We start from the raw sequence: 25,288 nt of genomic DNA on the forward strand, positions 1-25,288 counted from the left end.
CTTTCAGTTTCAAATATCTTTCTCGAATGAAGAAAACAGCCACAGTCTTATGGCCCAAACTGACGCTGAGTCAAGTATCATCACTTAAAGCAATTGCACAGCTCATGGAACCAAAAAAGGCTTTATATATCTTTTTTCACATGCAGGATGCAGAAGTACTCCCCAAAATATGTAAACACACTTGGAGGAGTTCCACTTTACTTTTTAGTCCCTGAATAAACACTACACAACCAGACCTTCTTCTCAGGCTGGTACAAATCCCCTTTCATTATTGAGATTGGTACATCCTAAAGGCCTCAGTATGTGTCAAATGCATATTAACAACAATAAAGTAAAAAGATTTTTGTCTTAGAATGTTCACATCTACATTAAGCAAGGGTCTGTCAGTCTACATTATCTGAGATAAGGTGACACTTCAGATTGATTTGACAAGCTACACCAAAGTCCACTCTTTATAAACAAATCAGCAAACTATGCCAAAGTCAATAGAAACCCATCCTTATTAATAAAAATCCTGTTTGCAAAGACAATGTATATTCAAAAAGAAGATAACGTTTTGGGTTTTTTTTCTCTTTTTCTTCTCCCTACCTTTTGATCTCTATGATACATGCAGGGTAACCAAGAGGCCCCAGCTCACCCCGAAGCCATGGCCCAACCCTTCCCACCGGCTCAGTACCCCCCACCACAGAATGGGATCCCTGCTGAGTATGCCACGCCCCACACCCACCCACCGGCTGACTACACAGGACCAAGCACAGTGGCAGAGCATGCTCTGACACTCTACACGCAGACACACACACAGAGTGAACAGCCGGGAAATGACAGCAACACCCCCGCTCTCACAGCCAGCACAGTAACAGTGAGTCTACACCTAAATATTTGCACTGATTTACACAGGAACACCTTGATAATTCAATGCAATCCTGTACTACAGCCCAAACCCATCTTCCCATCAATCCTATCCAAAAAACGAAATGTGTTTATGCTTGTTTTGAATGGCTCTATTCAAAAGCATCATAGCGAGGGGAGAGATGTGATAACAATTTAAATGAGTCTCTCCTGGAAGACATTCATAGTGTTGCACTCATTTTTTAACATATAAAGTGACAGCAATAGTTGTGTTTCGAATGACAGGAGAGAGAAAGAAGTTAAAACCATGGTACTTTCTTGCTACTGCACAGCTGACCAATCACTCCATGAACCCCCACTTCCACCTCAATTGGCCCCTGTTGGAATCGTGTGGAGAGAAGGGGTTTCTGAAGCCATTCGACCATCTGTGGCCATGGCTCCTGGCTGCTGCAGAATTCAGTGTATCAGGCCCTTTGTATTATGATCAATTGAGAAACATACATACATCTATGGTGAGCTGTATAATGCCTTCAAAATAGTCTCCCTGCCAAGATTCTTGTATCTCTTTCAAAATGTACCCATTTTTTGGGCAAGGTCTTTTTCCAGACCAATAGACTCAATAGTTATGTCTTTTATCCGGTGCTTTAAAGCTACCAGAAAATCAAAAACTAATTTACATAAGCCAAGAGAGATGGGTGGATTAGAATTCCTGCATTATTACTGGTCAGTGACAATGACTCTTGTGTATTGGCAGGAAGGTAACAGTATGGAAATATCCTCTGAGACTCCCACTGGGTCGCCATTGAAAAGAGCAATGTTAAAAATAAACAGCTTATTTTTCCAGCACCCAGATCTTCTGCAAAAGTTAAGGTAGATAACTTAATCATTTTGAACTGCTTTAAAATATAACAGCAAATTAAGAAGGACTGCAGACTACCAGACACTTCTATTCACATCCCAGTATTTTACAATTATGTCACCTTGAAATATCTATATATTAACAAGCAATTTGCCTCATTTACAGTTAAAAATAAGTTTTCTTGTCCCACAGCACATTTCCATACTTACAGATTAGAAATGATGTCCTTCAGTGGGTGCCCAACTTTGAATTTCTCCCTGAAGAAAGAATAATATAGAAGCTTGTATTGGGCTCACATGAATCCAATAAATCTGGTCTCAGGCTTTGTAAAAACAATTTGAATGAGTGAACTATGCCACACTCTCTCTGAAGAACACCTGGGAAGAGGTACTAGGAACACAGATTGGGAATGATGTTGGGGATGAAGGCTTTAGCAGGGCCTAATCCTGTTCCAATAATGCCAGGTATCAATCTGCAGAAGGCTCTCTGCACATGTCCAAAACTATCATTTTTGGTATGACATATTGAAGTGGTTCTCTGACATGTACAGCTGTGTGTTTGAACCTGATCCAGAGACTGCACTGTTTGGGTTTCCTCCCTTCCTACAATCAATCAATCAATCAATCTTTATTTGTATAGCGCCAAATCACAACAAAGATTTCTCAAGGCACTTTACACATAGAGCAGGTTCTAAACCGAACTCTTCAGGTTTTAACTTTAAAGAGACCCAACATTCCCACATGAGCAACAGTGGCGAGAAAAAACTCCCTTTTAACAGGAAGAAACCTCAGGCAGAACCAGACTCAAAGTGGGCATCCATCTGCCTCGACCAGTTGAGGTAGAGAGGAGAGAGGGGAAGAATAGCAGAGAGAAGCACATTGAAAATCAACAATGAAGGTCCGGGACTGGAATCTGTCATCCAGACGTCTACAGGCCCAGATTACCTGTGAGACGAGAAAACACAGACAACTCCGGGGAAGAAGAAGTTTAGGTTATTGAATGCATTAATAGTACATGAATGTTAATGGATATAGATGGATGGATAGAGAGAGGGAGAGGAGGAGAGAGGAGCTCAATGCATCATGGGAGTGGGAGTCCCCTAGCAGTCTAAACCTATAGCAGCATAAACTAGGAGCTGGTCCAGGACAAGCGTGGCCGGCCCTAACTATAAGCTTTATCAAAAAGGAAAGTTTTAAGCCTACTCTTAAATGTAGAGAGGGTGTCTGCCCCCCAGACCAAATCTGGGAGATGGTTCCATAGGAGAGGAGCCTGATAGCTGAAGGCTCTGCCTCCCAGTCTACTTTTAGAGATACTAGGAACCGCTTACGGGAAGCCAATGCAGTAAAGCCAAAAAGGGAGTAATATGATCTCTCTCTAGTTTTTGTCAGAACATGTGCAGCTGCATTCTGGACCAGCTAGAGAGTATTTAGAGATTTGTGTTATATTCATTATATAGATAATGAATTATAATAAACCAGCCTACGAAACCACAGTGTCTCTGTGTAAAGTAATATTATATACTATATGGAATGGTAATTGCAAAGAAAGTAAATTTAAGGGTAGGTTAGACAGATTTTTTATATTTTAGATGCTGTGTTATGTATAATGCCAATAAAAATATTATTATAAAAAAGAAAATAGAGGATGAAAGGAGGCACTCATGAACCAGTTTCTACATAAATCAGGAAATACAATGCCTGGCCAAAAAAAAAGTTGCCACCAAAAAACAAAAAAAAGGTCACACACACACGTTTCGTTGGACCGCCTTTAGCTTTGATTACAGCACACATTCGCTGTGGCATTGTTTAGATAAGCTTCTGCAATGTCACAAGATTTATTTCCGTCCAGTGTTGCATTAATTTTTCACCAAGATCTTGTATTGATGATGGGAGAGTCTGACCACTGCGCAAAGCCTTCTCCAGCACGATTCTCAATGGGGTGAAGGTCCGGACTCTGTGGTGGAATCCATGTGTGAAAATGAAGTCTCATGCTCCCTGAACCACTCTTCACTATTTGAGCCTCATGAATCCTGGCATTGTCATCTTGGAATATGCCCAACTTTTTTTAGGCCAGCCAGTGTATGTTGATGTATTTCTGATTCATACTCCATAATGTCTTCAAAGGCATTTTGCAAATGCTACAATGTTACAAATTTAATTGGAATTAATTTGTCTAAAATCAATTGTATATGTTGTACTTAAAATGTTAAAAAGAATATATATATATATATATATATAAATATATTTAAAAATATATTTTTTAAAAAGTTAATTCTTATATTTGTATCCACCAATCCCTCATGTACTCTTTTCCTTTGAAGGTTGTAAGGTTTGGATATATAGTTGAGACAGAGAGTTCACTTACTACACTAAGCTCAATCCACGTGCCTTTGCAGTGGCAGGAAGAACACTGTGAAACACGCAGGGAACTGCATCTGAAATTATCATTTGACTCTAAGACTGTCTTTCTGAAGTTTCTTTGACACCACACTTCACACAACATGAAACCTAAAACTTAATAAGTAAAAAGTACCCTACCCTTTGCTCCCAATAAAAGATCTAAAACCTAAAAATGCATTAAACAAGAAAGTAAATGAGTTCCCAAAGATATAAAGAGTGAGAAGAGAACAGATAGATTTCACTTAAAATGATTTTTAGTAATCTCCTGGGCCTGCACTAGGGGATCAAGCATGTGTGAAAATACATGCATGAAATATACATTCACACACACATACACAGCAGGGATAGCCTGATGACTACACTGACAAACAAGCGACATTCACACACATCTGCAATCACATACACAAATGCACACAGGTAGTGCAAAGGATGTATAGTTAATTGTACCACCACTTGTGTCAAGTTGAGGAGCCTTCAAGCTGTCAGCGCCAATAAGAGTGGAACATGCTGGGACGGTATGATTATTATGATATCATAATAATAATAATAATAATAATAATAATAATAATAATAATAATAATACAATTTATTTAAAGGCGCCTTTCAAAGCACTCAAGGACACCTTACAAGGCATATATATAACACAACAACGGTACATCAAGCAATATAAATCAGGCAGTGACGTGCGGTCAGGGGAGGCAGGTGAGGCCGTGCCTCACCTGTTATCATGGAAAAAGACTTAAAAATGAAAAAAATAATAAATGGTTATATTTGTCCAGTGATTTGCACTATAACTTTATTTTCTATCTAACTTTACCAGTTTCGGATTATTTTTAATTCAAAATCGCTGAATTTTCACATGTACTGATCAAACACTGAAAAGAGACGCGCAGTGAGGCAGCAGCGAGACGAGCCTCACCATAGATTGCGCAATGACTCGGTTTACTGCGCTGGCATGCTATGCAGTGAGACAGTACAGCTGTACAGCGGTCTCTCTGTATGCCGCTATTAACATGTTCAAACACTTTTACTATATGAACTAAATTTCCAAAGTTTAGCTGATGATATAATGTACAGTGTTTGTAGCGTGTTCAGTGTGCTGAGCAGCATAAAACGGCTGCAAAAAGTCACTAAGTGAGGCACGCAGTTCTCCGGCCTCATGGCAGGGGGCGCTCCTGATCCCAGTGATTCTTATTACGACTCATTAGCTGCAGAATAAGTGACAGTAAGCTACAACTACAGTGAGCAAGTCGGCAAGTCATCCGTTTCTTTTGCTTCTTGTCTGGCCTTTTTTCAGTATGGAGGATTACATAGCAAAATTAAGTTTTTTATATTAAATGTGTTTTTTTGTGTGCAACAGTTTGTATGTGTAAAGAAAGCTGATATGAGATTTTAAACATAACCTGTTAACTGCTGCCAATCAAATGGTGAATAAGCTACTCTGTAGGTTTCATATGTTTGTAAATCTGATTGTGATGAAGTCAGTGCCTCACCAGACATGAACCTCACTGCACGTCACTGAAATCAGGTAATATTTAGTGCAAAGATAAAGAATAAATATGAATGTGACTACAAAGTGCATTAGTACACTAAATAAACAAGAATGTGATTGCATAGTCAGTGTGGGATAGAGTATGCCACTCTGAATAAGTGAGTTTTCAGGCGGGATTTAAAGATGGAGACAGAGTCAGAAGTGTGAATGTCTGGTGGGAGAGAGTTCCATAGGCGGGGGGCAGATCGGCTGAAAGCTCTTGACCTCATGGTGGTTAAGTTGGCAGATGGGGCGAAGAGCTGGTTGGCAGAGGAGGATCGGAGAGTTCGGGAAGCTGTGTAGATGTGAATAAGTTCAGAGAGATATGATGGTGTCAGGTTCTGAAGGATCTTAAACATGAGGAGTAGAATCTTAAAGTTAATGCAGGATTTGATAAGGAGCCAATGAAGTTGCTGCAGGGCAGGAGGGATGTGTTCAATAGAGGGTGTTCTGGACCAGTTGGAGTTTATGAAGAGATTTCCACGGAAGACCAAAGAGGAGAGAGTTACAGTAGTCCAGACGGGATGTGATCAAGGTGTTTACCAGGATAGCGGTGCAGGTTGGTGAAAGTGAGGGACGGAGACGATTGTTGTTACGTAGATGGAATTATGCAGATCGAGTAAAGTTATTGATGTGGGTTTCGAAAGATAATGTGCTGTCCAGGATGACACCCAGGCTCTTTACCTGAGGTGATAGAGGAACAGTTGAATTGTTGATGGACATGGAGAAAGTGTTGAGTGTTGCTAAGGTTGATCTGGTACAGATGATGAGGACCTCAGTTTTGTTGCCATTGAGTTTAAGAAAGAGAGCCATGATTTAATTTTCAGTAAGCAGTCGGATAGAGCTAGGGGTGGCAGAGTGGAAGTAGGCTTAGTGGAAAGATAGAGTTGGGTATCATCAGCGTGACAGTGGAATTGTATTTCAAATTTCCTGAGAATGTGACCAAGAGGCAGAAGATAAATAATGAACAGGAGGGGGCCAAGGACAGAACCCTGGGGAAAACCACTACAGTCTGGAGAGGAGCCGGATCTCAGGTCCTTGAGTTGAACAAACTGTGTGCGGCCAGAGAGATATTATCTGAACCAAGCCAGGGGGATGTCAGTGATTCCAATGGAGGCTAATCTGTCCAGGAGGATGTCATGAGAAACTGTGTCGAAAGCTGCGTTCAGGTCAAGGAGAACCAGAATGGAGAGTAGTCCAGAGTCAGATGCCATCAGGTCATTTGTGATTTTCACTAGGGCTGTCTCAGTGCTGTGGAGGGGACGGAAACCAGACTGAAATTGCTCATAGAGATTGTTGTCAGACAGATGTGTGTGGACCTGAGCTGCAACAGTTCTTTCTAGTATTTTGGAGAGAAATGGTTAGAGATGGGACGGAAGTTGTTCAAATCATTGGGTTCGGTGCCAGGTTTCTTGAGTGTTGGTGTTATTGCAGCAGTCTTTAGTGATGATGGAACAATGCCAGAAGTCAGTGAATAATGAATGATGTCAGTTATTAACGTGGATAGGGCAGGTAGGCAGACTTTTACCAGGTGGGTAGGTAGGGGGTCTAACTGGCAGATAGATGATTTGGCTTTATGGATGAAACCAGTTATTACAGAGACAGTTGGCAGTAGTAAGCAGGTGAGCGGAGAGCTGAAGGAAGATGTAGGCAAAGAGTGCAGAGGGGATGCAGAGGTATTTGTAGCAGTCAGTGTCTGTTGGATATTTTCAATTTTGGCATTGAAGAAGGTCATGAAGTTCATGATAGTTGAGAAAAGGGCTCTAGTGTTCCCATCAGCTGTCCTGATTAAGGTTGAGTAGTATGTGGTTTTGGCTGAGGAAAGAGCATCCTTGTATTGAAGTATGTGATTATAATACATTTCTTTGTGAACTGCTTGGCCGGTTTTTACATAAAGGCGCTCCAAATGACGGCCTTTAGTTTTGAGCTGGCGTAGCGCTGGTGTAAACCAAGGAGCAGAGTGGGTAAAAGAAACAGACCTATTTTTCAGAGGTGCAAGAGTATTTAGCAGTCCATGAAGTCCATTATTGTAATGAGATACCAGTTCATCTGTGGTGGATACATTTTCTCTGCTGGGGAAGTCATCAATTCCATTGGAGGGGCCAATAAGTCAATATTCTTAATGTTTCGGAATGTGATAGAGCGATGCATAATAGTCTTGGATAATCTTAAATTCATATTTCAGGATATTAACTTGTGGTCTGAGAGAGGCAAAACAGTTATGAAGGGTTACACAGCAGATTATGTCAAGAATGTGTCCTTTGGAGTGTGTCGGAAAGTCAATATTAAACCATTAATTGCAACAAATGGTAATACAGTTTTACTTGAAGTTGAAGGCTCCACTCTAAAATGCTCCCTGGATTAGCCAGCAGCATGCTGAGCTAAAAACAGGGAGTGCAATGCAAGATTCCCTTGGAGTGGGCTGAAAGAAAGACATGAATTGCAGATTGACCCTAGAGCCATGATGGGACCCTGAACCAGAAAGGTGGAGGCTGGGGTGGTGGAGCCTTTCCAGCAGCAGTGTGAGCAATGGTTAAGGTAGATCAGTGTAGATGTGAGTAATATTTAAAGGGACCGCCTTGTGGTGAGAATGGCTGTGATGGGTGTGTGACTGATAAGGTGTGCGGATACAATCAGTGGCTGTCAGCTGATTACAGCTGGGGCGTATGACTACAGTGTCCGGCATGAACTAACACGTTGCTTCATTTCAGTCAGGAACACTCTCATCATAGATTAAACCATTTATTGCAACAAATGGTAAAACAGTTTTACTTGGCGTTGAAGGTTGCACTCTAAGATGCTCCATGGATTAGCCAGCAGCATGCTGAGCTAAAAACAGGGAGCGCAATGCAAGACCCCCAAAACAAACATGCAACCCAATGCCAAGCATAGTTAATGTCCATGCTAAGCATCAGCCAGACTACAAATAAATCTATGTGTAGCATATGAATTCGGATGCAGCATGCATCCTGGAGAGGCCATGCTACTATTTTATTTTATTATTGGGTTTTTTTGTTTTTAATTATATGTTTTAATGTTTCCATGTTTTACTTTATTTTTTCAAATTTGCATGTTTGTTTGTTTTCCAATTCCTACAGTTAAATGCTTGTTTTATGTAAAGCACATTGAGTTGCCCCTGGGTATGAAATGGGCTATATAAATAAAGCTGCCTTGCCTTACTATTATGTGAACTATTAATGTGTAGCAGCAGCATGCAGCTGACCTCAGAAATTCATGAATGAATTTGGATGCAGCATGCATCCTGGAGAGGCCATTCTACAGTTATGTGGACTATTAATGTCTAGCACCAAGCATGCTGCTTGACAGAATACTTAAGGCTTTGCTCTCGTCACCTGTTGAACTGCAATGATTTCATCAACTCTCAGGCAATGTAATGTTCCTAGGCGCCTGAAGACCAGTGACCCCTGGCTTTTAGAGTGGAAGCAGGAACATGGGCAGCTGCAGTTGGTTGGTCGGTTTCGGTAAACCGGCCGACGGGGGGGGGGGGGGGTGATCTCGCTGATGGAGACACACGCGGTGTGCACGGAGGGGAGGGGCTGTGTGTGTGAGCTATGTGAGAGAGACGCGTGAGTGACAGAGAGACGCAGGGAGAGCAGAGAAAGGGAAAAGGAAATGCAGCTTAACGAATACGATGCGTATTTTTTAATTAGCGTTAAAAAAAATAATAATAACGAAACGCAATATGTGGCGGCCGGTGTTGAATCTGTGGCGCACCGCCACGAATTAGTCTATGTGTGGGAAACACTGGACTAGAAAGGCACTATATAAGTACCGTTCATTACCATTTACATTTCTATGAAAAAGTATGTCTTTCCAATTTTTTGCAGAGCAGTGACCAAAATTGTAGATCAGCTCTACATCCTTTATCTAGAGCAGAGGTCACTAATAAGTGGGCTGCGGTCCTAACACTGTCCTATCCGGACCTGGAACTGATGAAATATTGAGGATGTCAAATTTGAGTGTTTTTATTTTAACGGGTGCAGTTCTATAGCCATTACGGTAAAAGTGGAGCGGCCCTTGGAAACTCAAAGCCAATCTTCTCATGTGACACGATCAGCCAATCAGATCTGTGCATTCAGAGACGCGGAGAGTCTTAACTATCAGTGAGATAATCATGGAGAGATATTTTGTTAAAGTTAGTAAATGTATCTACAACGCTGCTTCAAGATACTGAAAACAGACACTAAGATGTTCTGGACCTCAGTGGATCCCAGCAATCTAGGAATGATTTGTCCTGAGGAATCATTCTCATGGTGAAGTAAAGGAGGCCGAGACAGACAGCAAGTCACATTTTGCATTTTTTAAATTAATTTTTTTATTTTTTATTTTTTTGGAGGGTCGAAGATGCTAGCATGAAGTTGCTGACAAGTGTGATGCCTAAAATTCAAGCCTCGGTTTGTTCTGCAGAGAGAAGGCTACCCAGTTGCTCAGAAGTGCTGTTCAGTACTAATGCATCTAACTGGTTTGGACTGAGGATAACCTTCCACCAGGAACACTGAGACACTAATGCAACTGCAGATATTCAGCAGAATGCGACAAAACTAAAGGAAGGAATCCAGGGTTTATATATATGTATATATATATATATATATATGTATATATTTTATATTATGACCCATAGATCCCAAATGCAACACAGCCATAGTCAGAGTTTAACAGTGTGGGATGCTTTCTTTAAAGATAAGCTCGCCACAATTAACAAGACGTCTATCAGATACTGCAGCTGAATATGGCAGAATTTAACTAAATATGATTACCTGCGAGGATTTGCAGCAGGTAAAGACCAATACTATCCAGCTGCAGCCCCGGAGCAGAAGCCCCTGACGTGACAAAAGCCTATAGCATGACGGAAGTGACGTAGAATACCAGAAATTACGTTTTTTTGAGGATACGTGAGTACCTTGCTGCAGTAAAGATCATAGACATATATACGTATACGCATATGTCTATGGTAAAGATGGCCGACAAGAGCGTTGCCATATATCCAGGTTGCCAATATCGCCACTCATATATTGCCAATCCTTGCTGGAAGTGTCAGACGGAAGTTAATCGCCACTCCGAGCAAAAACAAAAATAAAAGCCTAAAAAACTCCATACGTCGTTTACACATAATTCTATGAACTTTGTTGCAGTTACATGTTCATCGTATGACTCCACAAGTTTATAGGCTACTGTAAAACTCAGAAGTTAGTTAGAAGCCTACACTAATCAAGTTATAATGTTAATGTTTCATGGATTTAACTTTAATATCAACATTATGAATACAAATGTGAATATTGTTTGTGTGGTGGTGGTAGGGGGGTTCACTCTCTCTCACACACTCACAATAGGACTGAATAATAACTAAGATTGAATAGAGTTCTCAGATTAAATAAAATGAGGATTAATCTTCTATAGCCTACAGTACGTTAGTTCTAATGACTTGCCGCCTGATTAAATAAAGGTAAAATAAATGAGGGACAATTCATAGACGCTATGTTAAGCAATTTTAATTTGAAAAAGAGGCCACTTCCGTCAAGCCAGATGCTTTTGTCACGTCAGGGGCTTCTGCTCCGGGGTTGCAGCTGGAGCTGGATGCTACTCGGTAGAGAAGAGGATAGGGACTCATATCGCGTAATGACAGGAAACTCCCGTTGAGGCTGCGGGGACTACAGGTCCCAGGGTTCTGTACGGCGTGACATCAGTCTGGAGCGTGCTGACAGCAGCAGACGCTGCTGGAGCCAGCAGTGGTGCTGAAGTTGAAGTTTGGAGAAGACAGCTGGAGCGGGATTTTTTGAAGTTGGAGGCAGACATCCACGTCACGTAGAAAGGACTGGATGCTGAGCAGACTGCCCAGAAAGGACTCTCGTCTGAGGCTTGGTGCGTCGACGGGATGCTAACGCTAGCGCTAGTGGAGGCAGGTGTATGCGCTAGTGGAGGCAGGTGTATGCGCATTTACAGTGGTGTGAGGGCAGTTCTTCTGTGACATGCAACATTGAATCAAGAGTGAGGATCTTAACCACCATCAATTATCCTGCTCAAGAGTGGTAAGCAATGAAATAACACAGTAGAAGTTTTTCTGTCATGCCTTGAATCAAGCTTTGCCAGCAGCAGTGTGAGCAATGGTTAAGCTCGATCAGTGTAGATGGGAGTAATATTTAAAGGGACCGCCTTGTGGTGAGAATGGTTGTGATTGGTGTGTGACTGATAAAGTGTACGGATTCAATCAGTGGCTGTCAGCTGATTACAGCTGCGGTGTATGGCTTCCGTGTCCTGTATGAAATAACACGTTGCTGCAAAACCCTTGGGGTTAGATTGCTGATAGAGGTTTGATGTTAGCTGACCTGGCTGGATTAACAGTTTGTCCGCACCTGTGCCTGTGCATTGATTTGCGATGTGAAATAACAACAATTGGGAACCAGTTAATCACAGCAGTGGAAGTAGCTTTATGAAAGCCAGTAGGAGACAGTGGACCATGGTAAGGGCAATGAATCAGGGAAATTGTCAGTACCTGGGTTGGTCTCTGAAGAAGGCTCCATGAGGGGGGCGTGGCAGGTAGGGTTGTCACAATACTAAAATTTCGAACTCGATATCGATACCTAGGATAATATTAGATACTCGATACCATTTTCGATACTGCGGGGATAAAAACTGACAAATACTTAAAGGCATAAAAAATATTCTAATATTCTTATTAACATTTTATCAATCTCAACATGGAACATGCTTTCTCACCAGAACCGCAGTTAAATAATCAGAAAATGGAAAAAAAAAAACAATAAAAAACAAGACAATCACATTTTGTTTTCACTTAGTGCAAATAAATGAAAAATAAGTAACCCAAATATAACACAATTTGACAATATTTTAAAGTTGTCTGAGGTATTATTCTTTTAATTTAGTGCAAATAATCAAAAAATCTAAAATTAACAATAGCAAACATATGCAAACAACACTTGCCTGTTGTGCAAAAAGAAACTGTTTTTCTGAGGTCTCTATGTTCAGAGATGGACTCTGGCATTTAATCTGAATGCCCTCCTTGTTGGGCCTTGGTAACAGGTTTGGCTATCAGCAATAATTAATTATTAATGAAGATAATTATTAAAATAAATCAGGAACTATTCATAATAAGTAATAATAACAGGACACCACCCAAGAAGACTGGGAAAAGATACTAAAATGAAAAAATACTAAGGTCCATCCATTTGGAACTCTGATTAATAATTTACCAGCTATTACCAAATCATATGAATACTGTGGCTAGTAAAGGTTGAAGGATTCTCGAGTTCTTTGCAAAATTAGTGTAACATTAACCAGGCACTTTAAAAACGCACAATATGTAATCATAATTAGGGGCGGGCATGATTAATTGATGATCGATAATTGATCGTTAAAAATGTTGTCAATCACATGAAATTTTTATCGATCAAATGCTGGTTTCAAATAGAAGTTGTGTTGCATAGTGTGAGTCTTGAAGCAATGCAATGAATTTCACTATGTGGCAACAATGAGACATCTTACCAACGGGGGGCGATATTTGACAGAGAAGACGGCTCAGCTACCTACCAGCTGCCGTAGATATCAAACGTAAACATGAAGAGGTCAAGGCTAAGTTTGGCGTGGGAACTTTTCAAACTAAAAATGACAGAGTTCATTGTAAACCTGCACCTTGGCCAGGCTACCCAGGATAAGAGGACAATGCCTCTGCAATTCAGCCGCGCCAGATTCATTTTAGAGGTGATGGGGCCGTGGGGGTCGTTGCAAGTTCTCGCACTTTAATGACTGTCAGGCGCACATAGCCAGCTCAATTTTGTCTCACTGCATGCACAATGTAGAAAATACACATGGTGGCTACTCCCATACACAGATACACAGGTTCAGGATATTCTGAGTTGTTTGAGTGCTCTATTGATTGATATGTGAAGAGGTTTGGCTCGGAGCTTTGGGCTCAGCTGCTTTTACATAATTTTCTGCTGCAATCTTATATTTAATGCTCTATTCTAGGCATTTTATTTATGTCTTTCTATTTTTCTGTACTTTGTTTTTATTATGGGGGTGGGCGGTGGGGTTAATTGTATGTTTTAATGTTTCTGTTTTATGTAAAGCACATTGAGTTGCCATTGTGTATGAAATGCGCTATATAAATAAAACTGCCTTGCCTTACCTTACGTATCATGGCATTTTTAAGTTAAAAGATAATGATTAATCGATAATTGATCGTTAATTTTCCCGATGATCGATCAAGAAAATGTATTCAAATGCCCATCCCTAATCCTAATAAATGTATTTAAGGGATAAATGTTTAAGTAGTGTATGTATACATGGAACTCCAGACCATGTGGTAGCTGAGACAAAGGAAACTACAAGTGTGATGAAATCAAAGATTGTGCGAGAACTGCATGTTGTTGTTGTGTAGTGCAGATGTTGGCCTACGTTTGAGGCATAGGTGTAGGTTCCAGACACCATGTTATGAAGAGGTTAATTGCACGCAAGGCCTAGTCATGGATGTGACATGTGTGAAGCATGCTTTTTTGTTTTTACAAAAATTATACATTTTTATTATATTTCTAAACAAACAAAACATATTACACAACAACACACAAAACATAATGGCGTAGCTAAGGGTGGGGTGGGCAGGAAAACAAAACACTGCTTTCATATATAACAATGTTACAATAAAATGTCCATGCTGTCAGGTCAGAGAGTGTCCATGCCGCTTTTTACACATATAATGCACAATACATACTTTTTATACATATAATGCACAATGTAGAAAATACACATGGTGGCTACTCCCATACACAGATACACAGGTTCAGGATATTCTGAGTTGTTTGATGAAGTTGGCCCACCTATTAATTATATCTATGTCTTTTTGCTAACATTATTTTATAATATGTGATCTTTATTAAGGTTTCTAGCTACTTCTTAAAAGAGGGTCTTTCAGAGCTCCTCCAGTATCTTAATGCATGCTGTTCCGTCTACGGGACGGGACGGATGTTAGGAAGTAGCGACACGTTCTTCTGAATGTTTTAAACACCAACCCTTAAACATGTATATTCATGCCGTACATTGTTAGAAAGCTAGATTTCCCTGATTCATTCAAGACCACTCACAAATTATATGGTTGCTCACAGCCGTAATAGTATTAGCAATTGTCTGGGCTAGACACTCAGCTAAGTGAGAAAAGCTATAATGCTACATACCTTCAAAGTCTTCCCTTTATCCACAATGATCATCTTATGACTCAGGACTTTCTGTACAGCTCGCCAAGTATCCATTCTGATGAAATATGAAATCTGTTTCCATAAAACCGAAATATTTTCCTCAATATGTCAACATGTATTTAGTCAAACACGTAACGTAATACACAAGGAACAAATCATATACGGTCCGTTTAGGTCATGTCCTGACCTGCACGTTCATCATACACGTGACTAGATGTTTACAACTGTGAGCCTCTTCTGCTTCTGACGACACCACACACAAGCCAATCATGTGACCGACGACAATGACAACGTGGCTTTGATCGACTGTTGTTCCAGCTAATGGAAATATTCATTGAAATTAAGTTGATAACCTTTTAGCCAATAGTCTGAGGTTTCCATCGGTGTATGACACTAAGCTATCAGTTTAGCTGTCCATAAGCGTAACCGGTGCGCTCCACTGTCTGTGCGCGCACCCGGTGCGTAAAAGAGTTGAATCATATCATTACGCATTTGGCATCTTGTTACATGGTTGGTTCTTCTTTGACTTGACATCTTTATAGCTAAATAAATGGATAGATAAATAGATATACAGCTAAATAAATACATAGATAGCTACATATGGCAAAGAAATACACTGCTGCAGAGTTGCTTATGAACTGGAGTGATGAGGAGGCATTTTTTGGTCTTTTGACTCCAAATTTGGACTGCATGAAGCCAAGACCCGTGGCTGTGGCCTCATTGTGTCTATATCCCGCTGAGAGGTCCCTGAATGTCTGTACACATGTCATTGTAAAGGCAAACCTATGGGCGAGGAAACAACCCCATTATTGTAACCTCTGCCACTCTTTGTCAGTAAGTCACAGAATCACACAGACACTTTTACAACAATCCTGAGAGTGTTACCTTTCCAATGATACTAGACACATCTCTTAGTCTAAAACTATGTGGGATCTGTGCTGCTCACAATTTGGGCATGTCGTTTAGGCTAAAAACATAAAAAATAGGGGCGTGTATTAAGAGGTTAAGGACTAATCTGAGCATTGAAACAATCCCCATGCATACAGTTTTAAAGTCAACCATATTCAATCCCTCTACCTGTTATATGTCATATAACAGGCCCAGTCTTACATTGTATATCGTCCATACATTGTAGCGCTCTGCCCCATAGTGGCTGAATGACAGTCCCACAGTGCATGCAGCAACTGCAGCACATCTTGGTTCCTCCTGGTTCAGCCACTATATAATACCTTTTCCCTCAGCTTCTGTTATGTTCAAGTGCCATTTTATATAGCTTGATGTTCGGTAGTCCTAGCCCCCCCATACCTTTTGGGGTCTGAGTCTTTTTGAAACCAACTCGAGGCCTTATATATGAAAAATTATATTGTTTAAATATTTTTGGGGGGAATTCTATCAGAGCATAGTTTTATTTTGGAATAATCATCTGCATTGATTTTTGAATAAATTCCATTTTTCTAAATATTGCATTATCGTCTGTAAAACTGCTAGTAGGTACCGTATTTTTCGGATTATAAGTCGCTCCGGAGTATAAGTCTCACCAGCCGAAAATGCATAATAAAGAAGGAAAAAAACATATATAAGTCGCACTGGAGTATATGTCGCATTTTTTGGGGAATCGCTGATATATTATAGACAGACACACATACACACATCAGAGCAAGAGAGCATGACGTTGAAGTTTTTTCCTTCACACATTGTTTACCTCAGATAGCGTAGCCTCTTTGATAATGACTTTGATCATGGCGCAGCGAAAGAATGAAAATTATGATATAAAATTTAAGATTTCCGTTGTGAAATATGCGGAGGAGAATAGTGGAAAAGCGGCCGTGAGCCATTTTTCTGTGGATCCCATAAGGGTGAGGGAGTGGAAGAAGCAGAAAACGGAGCTTCAACACCTGTCAGAACAAGAGGGCAGCTATTGTCTGGACTACTGAAAAAAGTGATGACTGATTTAAAACTTGTGATTTGTCTTGTGAATTATCTTACAATTGTTTCGTTTACTTCGTAATTTCTGCCCATTTTTCAACACGTTTTTGTTCATGACTTTTGCCTCACATAGAAAGAAATAATTTTTTTTGTCCCGAAGCTGAACCCCTAATTCGGGCAACTACCGGGTAGGTATGGTGTGTAAAGACGAAATTCCCATGCGTGTGTTTCGCATGATGTTTTAACAACGCAAAGCCATACTTGAATAACATAAATAAATAAATAAAACTATGTTGTAGGATGTAGACCCTATTTCACTAGCATTGCTGTACAAGATTTTTTTTTGCGAGGAAGTAATTAATCGCCTGTCCCAAATACCCTGGATTCAAATACACGCCTAGTCTCTTACGTGAATGAGATAAATAATAGCCCGGGCTATTGCGATCAACTTAATAGCCCGGGCTATTATTTGATATTTTACGGTAATGTGTAAATAATTTCACACACAAGTTGCTCCAGAGTATAAGTTGCACCCCTGGCCAAACTATGAAAAAAACTGCGATTTATAATCCGAAAAATACGGTACAATTGCATTCGTGTCAATGTATGAACTTAAATGACATAACCATATCTGATGTACAGATTATAGGTATAGGCATTGCTTCTGATTTATGCCAATTGGCCCTGTATCCTGATATCTTAGGGAACTTGCACCGTTTCCATGAGAAGAGGAGTTGAGTAAACAGCAACACAATATTGTCAGCATAGCAAGTCTACCTTTTGGTCTACCCTTTATAAATTTGTCATATCCATACTGCCATCAACCACGTGATTAAAATCAACTGCCATGTTAAAACTAATATAATTTTGTAGTGAATTATGGATATTAAAAGATATTAAAAATAACTCTCATAATCAGGGGCACCACCTTCGTGAGAAGGAAAATATTTTTACTTAATTGGTTGTTTGATTAGCCAATTAATAAATCAATTAATCATAATAATTCATAAATCAATACATTTCTGAATCAGTCAAATATCTAAAGTTCATGGCTTTACGGTTCAATAGATCCCCTGTATCACTTCAAAGAATAGACATACACCATTGATTGAGTTTTATGGATTTTAATTAACTACACACTACTAATAAATGATGTATAAATAAATGTAAGAATACAATGCAATATGAATTCAACTGATTCAACCTAAGGATGGTCCGGTTCAGCTGGCCTTCTGTCAGTGTAGAAAAGGCCCCAAAGTTACAGGGTTATTGAGAGTTTATTCCAGTTGTGTGCTTTTGTGTTCTGTCTGATGTTCATTCAGTGTGGTGATATTGTTGAGGTGGGCCAGCCCATGTGGTGGGGTTGTATCTGAGGGGGTGTGTGCTTCAGTTCAGTTAAGTTAAAAGGTGTGCGGTGCAATGGCTTCAGGACCAGTGATCTGTGCGTGAATGAAGAAGAAACCACATAATCACAACTGTAAGATCCAGCTGTTCTGGAAGCTCTGTATACTTACCTGCAAAGAAGAAGTAAAGAGAGGAAACTGCAGATCGGCCTCTCTGTTCTTTATTCCTCCATACTCTGGAAACGGCCTTAAGTGGTGTTCTGGCCGACACTCCTGTGTGAACTTAGTAATATAATCAGAACTAGCACCCAGCTAGAGCTTCTCTTCCCTACATTGATGGTCCTTCGAGCCGGATATTACCAGGTTTACACCAAAGATGGATCCATATCCAGAGTATGAGGATCGTGGTGCACGCTCCAAACGACACATTCGTCCCCCAGCACGCTATGCAGATTATGAGGTGGATCACCTCAGATGCCCCAGAATCCACTCTAGGGCTAAGGGTTAGCTCATCCGTGTTGGAGGACGACTCCGACGAGCCGAGAACCTGGAACTGACAGCTCTTCATCCAGTCATCCTAGACCCAGGTCATCCGGCGACTAAGCCTTTGATCCAAGACTTTGATAGCCGCCTCCACCACCCAGGCCCCGAGCGAGTGTACGCTGAGCTTCAGCGCTCTTTCTGGATCCTGCGGGGGCGTGAGGCTGTTCGGCGCAGTACAGCTGCGTTGATTGTCGACGATGGAGGGCCAGACCCACTGTACCAAAGATGGCGGACCTGCGAGCAACCCGTCTGCGCCGATTTAAGCCTGCTTTCTATTCCACGGGGATGGACTGCTTCGGGCCATTCGAGGTCAAGGTGGGCCGGCGGTGGGAGAAGAGATGGGGAATAATCTTCCGCCCTGGTAGTGAGGCACTACCAGGGCGGTGCACTTGGAGTTCCTGACAACTATTGACACGGATGCCTTCTTGATGGCTCTTCGCCGGTTTATCGCCTGCAGAGGAATGCCTGCTGAACTGTTCTCTGACCAGGGGACAAATTTCAAGGGAGGGGAGAGAGAATTCTGTGAGACCTCCAACGGAATCTCTCCCGCACTACAACAGCTCCTTGCCCCACAGAAGATCACCTTCCATTTTAACCCCCCGGCAGCCCCCCACTTCGGAAGGGTGTGGGAGAGGAAGATACACTCTGTTAAGAGTGCACTCTATGCCACAGTGGGTGCTCAACCTGTACCTGAAGAAGTGCTTCACACTGTGAAGCTGTCACATATGATGTCATTCAAATCCTGGGTGCCAATAACCACCTTATAATCCCTTATATCATAAAGTGATGAACTATAAAACTTCTGCCATACAATATAATCAGTACACTAGTGTTTTCACCATATTGTAAGGTACTGAGCATTGTTCAGTCCGTCCGTCCATCTTCTTCCGCTTATCCGGGGTCGGGTCGTGGGGGCAGCAGCCTAAGCAGGGAAGTCCAGACTTCCCTCTCCCCAGCCACTTTGTCTAGCTCTTCCCGAGGTATCCCGAGGTGTTCCCAGGCCAGCTGAGAGACATAGTCTCTCCAGCGTGTCCTGGGTCTTCCCCGGGGTCTCCTCACCAGGCAGGTGTCCGGGAGGCATCCTAACTGGATGCCCAAGCCAACTCATCTGGCTCCTCTCGACGTGGAGGAGCAGCGGGTTTACTCCGCGCTCCCCCCGGATAACCGAGCTTCTCACCCTATCTCTAAGGGAGAGCCCAGCCACCCTACGGAGGAAGCTCATTTCGGCTGTTTGTACCCACGATCTTGTTCTGTCGGTCACTATACCCAAAGCTCATGACCATAGGTGAGGGTAGGAACAAAGATCGACTGGTAAATCGAGAACTTTGACTTTCGGCTCAGCTCTCTCTTTACCACGACGGATCTGTGCAGAGTCCGCATTACTGCAGACGCCGCAACCGATCCGCCTGTCGATCTCACACTCCATCATTCCCTCACTCGTGAACAAGACCCCGAGGTACTTGAACTCCTCCACTTGGGGCAGGATTTCATCCCCGACCCGGAGAGTGCATTCCACCCTTTTTGCGATTGAGGACCATGGACTCGGATTTGGAGGTGCTGATTCTCATCCTGGCCGCCTCACACTCAGTGGCGAACCGATCCAGTGAGAGTTGGAGGTCACGGTCTGATGAAGCCAACAGGACTACATCATCTGCAAAAAGCAGTGACCCAATCCTGAGGTCACCAAACCGGACCCCCTCAACACCCTGACTGCGCCTAGAAATCCTGTCCATAAAGATTATGAACAGGATCGGTGACAAAGGGCAGCCCTGGCGGAGTCCAACCCTCGCTGGAAACAAGTCCGGCTTATTACCGGCAATGCGAACCAAGCTCTGACACCGGTCATACAGGGAACGGACGGACGGTATCAGGGGGTCCAATACTCCATATTCCCGGAGAACCCCCCACAGGACTCCCCGAGGGACATGGTCGAATGCCTTCTCCAAGTCCACAAAACACGTGGACTGGTTGGGCAAACTCCCATGCACCCTCAAGGATCCTGCAGAGGGTATAAAGCTGGTCCACAGTTCCACAACCCAGACGAAAACCACACTGCTCCTCCTGAATCCAAGGTTCGACTATCCGACGCATTGTTCAGTGCTGAATATAAATGTTTCCACATCTAGACATTTACAAATCATGTACATCTGTCAGCTCCATAGATGTATGTTGTACATGTGCTTGTGTGTGTTTCTCTGTGTGTGTGTGTGTGTGTGTGTGTGTGTGTGTGGGTGTGTGTCTCGGTTTAACCCCTGGTGAGAGATGATACTGTAGCTGTGTGAGATCTGCCTGTATGGCAGTGCTACCATCTGATATCTGAGATTATAGACCCAGGGGGGAAGGCAAAGCACGCTGCTGCGCTCAGCAAGTCACACACACACACACACACACCGTTGTTGAGCAGGAGGAGGTCTCTCTGTATCAGCTGCTTGGCCGGTGACTGGTATTTGAGACTCGACATACTCTGTAATGTAAATAACTTTGGTCTTGTGGATAGAACATCTGGCAGGGCTTTTGAACTGAATTTGCTGTTCATAAGATTCTTTTTTTTATCCATTTCTGTTTGTTATCCAAAACGTTACTGCTGCATCACTTTCTTATTTCAAAACTACAGGCCAGGACCAAGGGTCAAACACAACGTGCACACATTAAACTCTGTAATTCACCCCTTTGTATTGGCCTAGCTCATATTTCTCTTAAAGCTGTGGCCTGGGGCAGGTCTTTCATCACTAAAACAAGGGACCTCATCGATAGGCCTCCCTGCCTCGCAGCATAGGTAAAGACCTGAGTTAGGGCTGGGCAATATATCGATAATATATCGATATCGTGATATGAGACTAGATATCGTCTTAGATTTAGGATATCGTAATATCGTGATATGTCATTGTGTTGTCTTTTCCTGCTTTTAAATGCTGCATCACTGTAAAAATGTGTAATTTTCTGAACTTACCAGACTGTTCTAGCTGTTTGGTTATTTATTTTTTACCAACTTTGTCATTATAACAACATTACTAATGATTATTTATCAAACATTTCAAAGTGTAAATATTTTGTGAAAGCATCAAGAGTCATCTCTACATTATCGTTGCAATATCAATATCGAGGTATTTGGTCAAATATATCGTGATACTTGATTTTGTCCATATCGCCCAGCCCTAACCTGAGTTGATATATTGGCTTCACATATTCAAAACACACACTGCAGTCCAGCACAAAAACACACATATACACTGCCACAAACACACACAAACTCACCACCATTTAACCATGAACAAAGGCATTTAAAAATGGTTGATTTGTGAAGTCCTGCAGGGAAAATGCTTCACCTAGAACTTTTATTTTTACTAAGCCTAAATGATGAGCCAATGGGCCAGATGTAAGAAAAACTCGTACACACAGATTCGTTCTTAAATGCATACCAGTGATTTTACAAGGATTTGCCACATTCACCAATTTTCTCGTATTTTGGATTTTCTCTTAGGTACGAACAAAATTTACGAGTGATGCAGACCTGTCATACCTGCCACACACAACCAACCTATCATTCTCCAAAGCAGTAAAACATGACTTGTTGCTGTCTGGTTGTCTAATGTCAGTATGCCAACAATATTGTGTCTTTTGGGGGAACTCAAATTGTTCCGGGTTGGGAACAACTTTCAAATGGTAAACTGCCTCTTATTCCTTGACTACCTGTATATACTTTACAGTATAAAATATGTATAAAAAATTACACTGGGTTGGGGGGGGGAGCGCGATCGGTGTCGGTCCGGTGGGGGGATCGGTCTAATAAGCTGCAACACACAGCTATAAGGACGTTGTGCTCTCATACGTGCTGCATTAATAGTCTCACACACACACACACGTACAGTCACTCACTAGCGCGCACTCGTGCTTGCTCGATCCAGATTCCAGATTGTAGCTCATTTGCGGGCATCAGGGAGCCGCTATCAATATACGGGAGACTCCCGCATGTATTCAACGGCGAAACCGAAATTAACCCACACCGGAGATTTGAATGAAGCCGGTGCTTCTTCAAACTTTTCTCTGTCAACTCCTCCGCTAGTGCTGGCCATGCCTCTTTGTTTTCTTTTTTGCACTTCTGTGTGTGAGACACAGAGAAGTGGAGCTGCTGAACTGTTACCTTCATCTCCAACTTCTTCTGCCAGCTTGTCCTGCGTTGTCATCCCAGGTGTTAACAGGTCTGTGCTGACAGCAGTCCAGCAGCAGGTAGAACATCAGCGGTTGTCACTAACATAACATTTGTGGTAGAAGACACCACTGCCTCTGGTCTTCAGAGTCAACTGACTTGGATTTCTTTTAACATTACCATATACTGACTACACTGTGGAGCAGAAGTGGATCCAAGTACATGCACACACAGTAGATGCACATACACAAGGGCATGAACACACTGAGCTTGAGATGGTTTTGCTAGGCTGGAGCATATGTTCACTCAAAAACATAGTTATGACACAGCTGGTATCTAATTGGGTGTGTAATCAGGTGGAGGCCTATTTTGGCTTTATGTGGGACTGCATGGCATTTTTTGTCTTTGACCTATGTCCCACATATTGAGACAATGTCCCACATTTTGATTCACTATAGTTTTCAACAGTTAAACCACTGCAGTGACAGACACTTTGTTAAAGTCTGATTATCGGAGTATCATAGAAACTACCACAAAGAAAATAAATGCAGGTATAACAAAGACTGTGAAACTATTTATAAGTCACATACACACACACACACACACACACACACACACACACACACACACACACACACACACACACAGCTCAGTCACATGGTTTCCCTGGTGACAGTGGAGGAAGCCCAGGCTGCTTATACATGATAATGTTCATGTAATTATTTCCTCTCCCTGCGTGGTTGCTCACGCGGCATGGATGCTGAAGGCATGGAGACCAGGGAGAAAGACAGTAAGAAAGGCATAGATGGATTTTAGCTCTTTGATTGTGGCAGAAGAAGGCTTACAGTTTAAAGCTGTTCCATATCATGCTAAGCTTAATGAAGGACTACAGTCAGCTCCATGGGCTAACACACAGACTCCAACAAGAAAAAGTAACTGTAGGGATTTGTGATGCATTTGCTGCTTTGAATAGGATTATTTCACATACAGTACAATTGTCAGACCATGTAAATGACAATGTAATGTTAATGCTGAATGTGTTAAAAACAGTTTGTATAAATATATTCAAATGTATGAATCTTTAAAAATGTTTTGATCGAATTAATTCAAATGTTTGAAAGTGTAAAACAATTGGAATGTATAGATTTAGTCTGTAAGAAGATCTGTGGGTGTGCATGCACAAATGATTTTACAGTGTGCCAATGCATAAAAAAAGATTCACCAAAGGTATGCAGTTGCACTAGATGTCTGCAGTTGCACTAGATGTCTGCAGTTGCACTAGAGGTCTGCAGTTACACTAGAGGTCTGCAAAGTCTGCTAAAAGGGTTGGACTTAAGCAACATGACAATTATTACTGTTCACATTTTATTTGATTGACCTTATTTTGTTTTATTGTAGTATCACACTTTCTGCCGATATTAAACCTGTGGACAAGACCTTCAGAGTCTTTAATTCAATGAAAGGTGTAAAAAGTTCTTTCAAAGAGGAGAGGATGGTATATATTATTTATGTAAAATGGTATACTTGCATGTAGACAAATTGGGCAATAATCAGTTTTATAACCACTTTAAACATGAGTAATATGAAACTACCAGATGTTTTATCATCTTAATGTAAGGAATGTATTAAATCATTGGCTGGATCTATGTTTATCATCAGTAGTCACAACCAAGCTCTGCTGGGTAGTCTTTACCTCTTCCAATACAAAGAACTCTACCTTTCTAATTACATCCCTCCTCTGCTCCTCTTCTCCTCCACCTCTGCTCCTCTTCTTCTTCACCTTTGCTTCTCCTCTGCTCAGACAGATGTGGCTTGATTAACACTTAATTAATAAAAAATTAAAAGGCAAACAGAGCAAAGGCAGTTCCTAATGGAACAGTGCTTAGCTTCAGGGCAAAGGGAAGTGATTGGAGAGTACAAAGTGATGGAGAGGAATGTACTGTGTGAAGATGAGAGGAGCTTTGATCAAATGCATGAAATGTGTGTTTCTGTAAATTACATGAAAAGAAAAGTACAAATGATGGTAAACAAGTGATAAGTCTGTTCTCAAACTTGACATCACCCGCAAAAAATGTGCAAGCTGATCCACTAGGTCTAATGAGGTTTGCATCTTTCAACTGTGTAAAATAATACACGCTGTTCGTCATAATGAATATATAAAATGGGACATTTTAACCCCAGTGTGCAAAATACATCCAATAAAACACGCAGAACCCTCATTTAAATACTGCTGTCTGCATCTGTTGCACCTGATTTCATCTACACAGTTATTCTTAGTAGATCACACACAAAACACAAGCAAATACCCCTTTACTTAAATGTGTGCATCATGAAGGGATCTTCTAATGGTCAGTATGAACAGGAGGAATGATTACACTAAGAAAAAATGATTTCCAGGTCCTTTTGGCACATGACTAATGTTTTAAGACAGACTTTAAAAAATTGTGAACCCTTCCTTTGAAGT

At 41.5% G+C, this 25,288-nt stretch overlaps 1 protein-coding gene across 2 annotated transcripts in view; it reads left to right on the forward strand.

Moving 5' to 3' along the window:
• Positions 1-25,288, forward strand: part of rbfox3a (RNA binding fox-1 homolog 3a) — a 259,104-nt gene that overhangs the window by 160,625 nt on the left and 73,191 nt on the right. For both annotated transcript variants that reach the window (XM_053341235.1, XM_053341234.1), the window contains exon 2: positions 614-859. In XM_053341235.1, the coding sequence (XP_053197210.1) occupies positions 647-859 (213 nt within the window). In that variant the 5' untranslated portion in view covers positions 614-646. The remainder of the gene's footprint in view (positions 1-613; positions 860-25,288) is intronic.

This window comes from Scomber japonicus, chromosome 20 (assembly GCF_027409825.1).
Source record: "Scomber japonicus isolate fScoJap1 chromosome 20, fScoJap1.pri, whole genome shotgun sequence".
Lineage (NCBI taxonomy): Eukaryota > Metazoa > Chordata > Actinopteri > Scombriformes > Scombridae > Scomber > Scomber japonicus.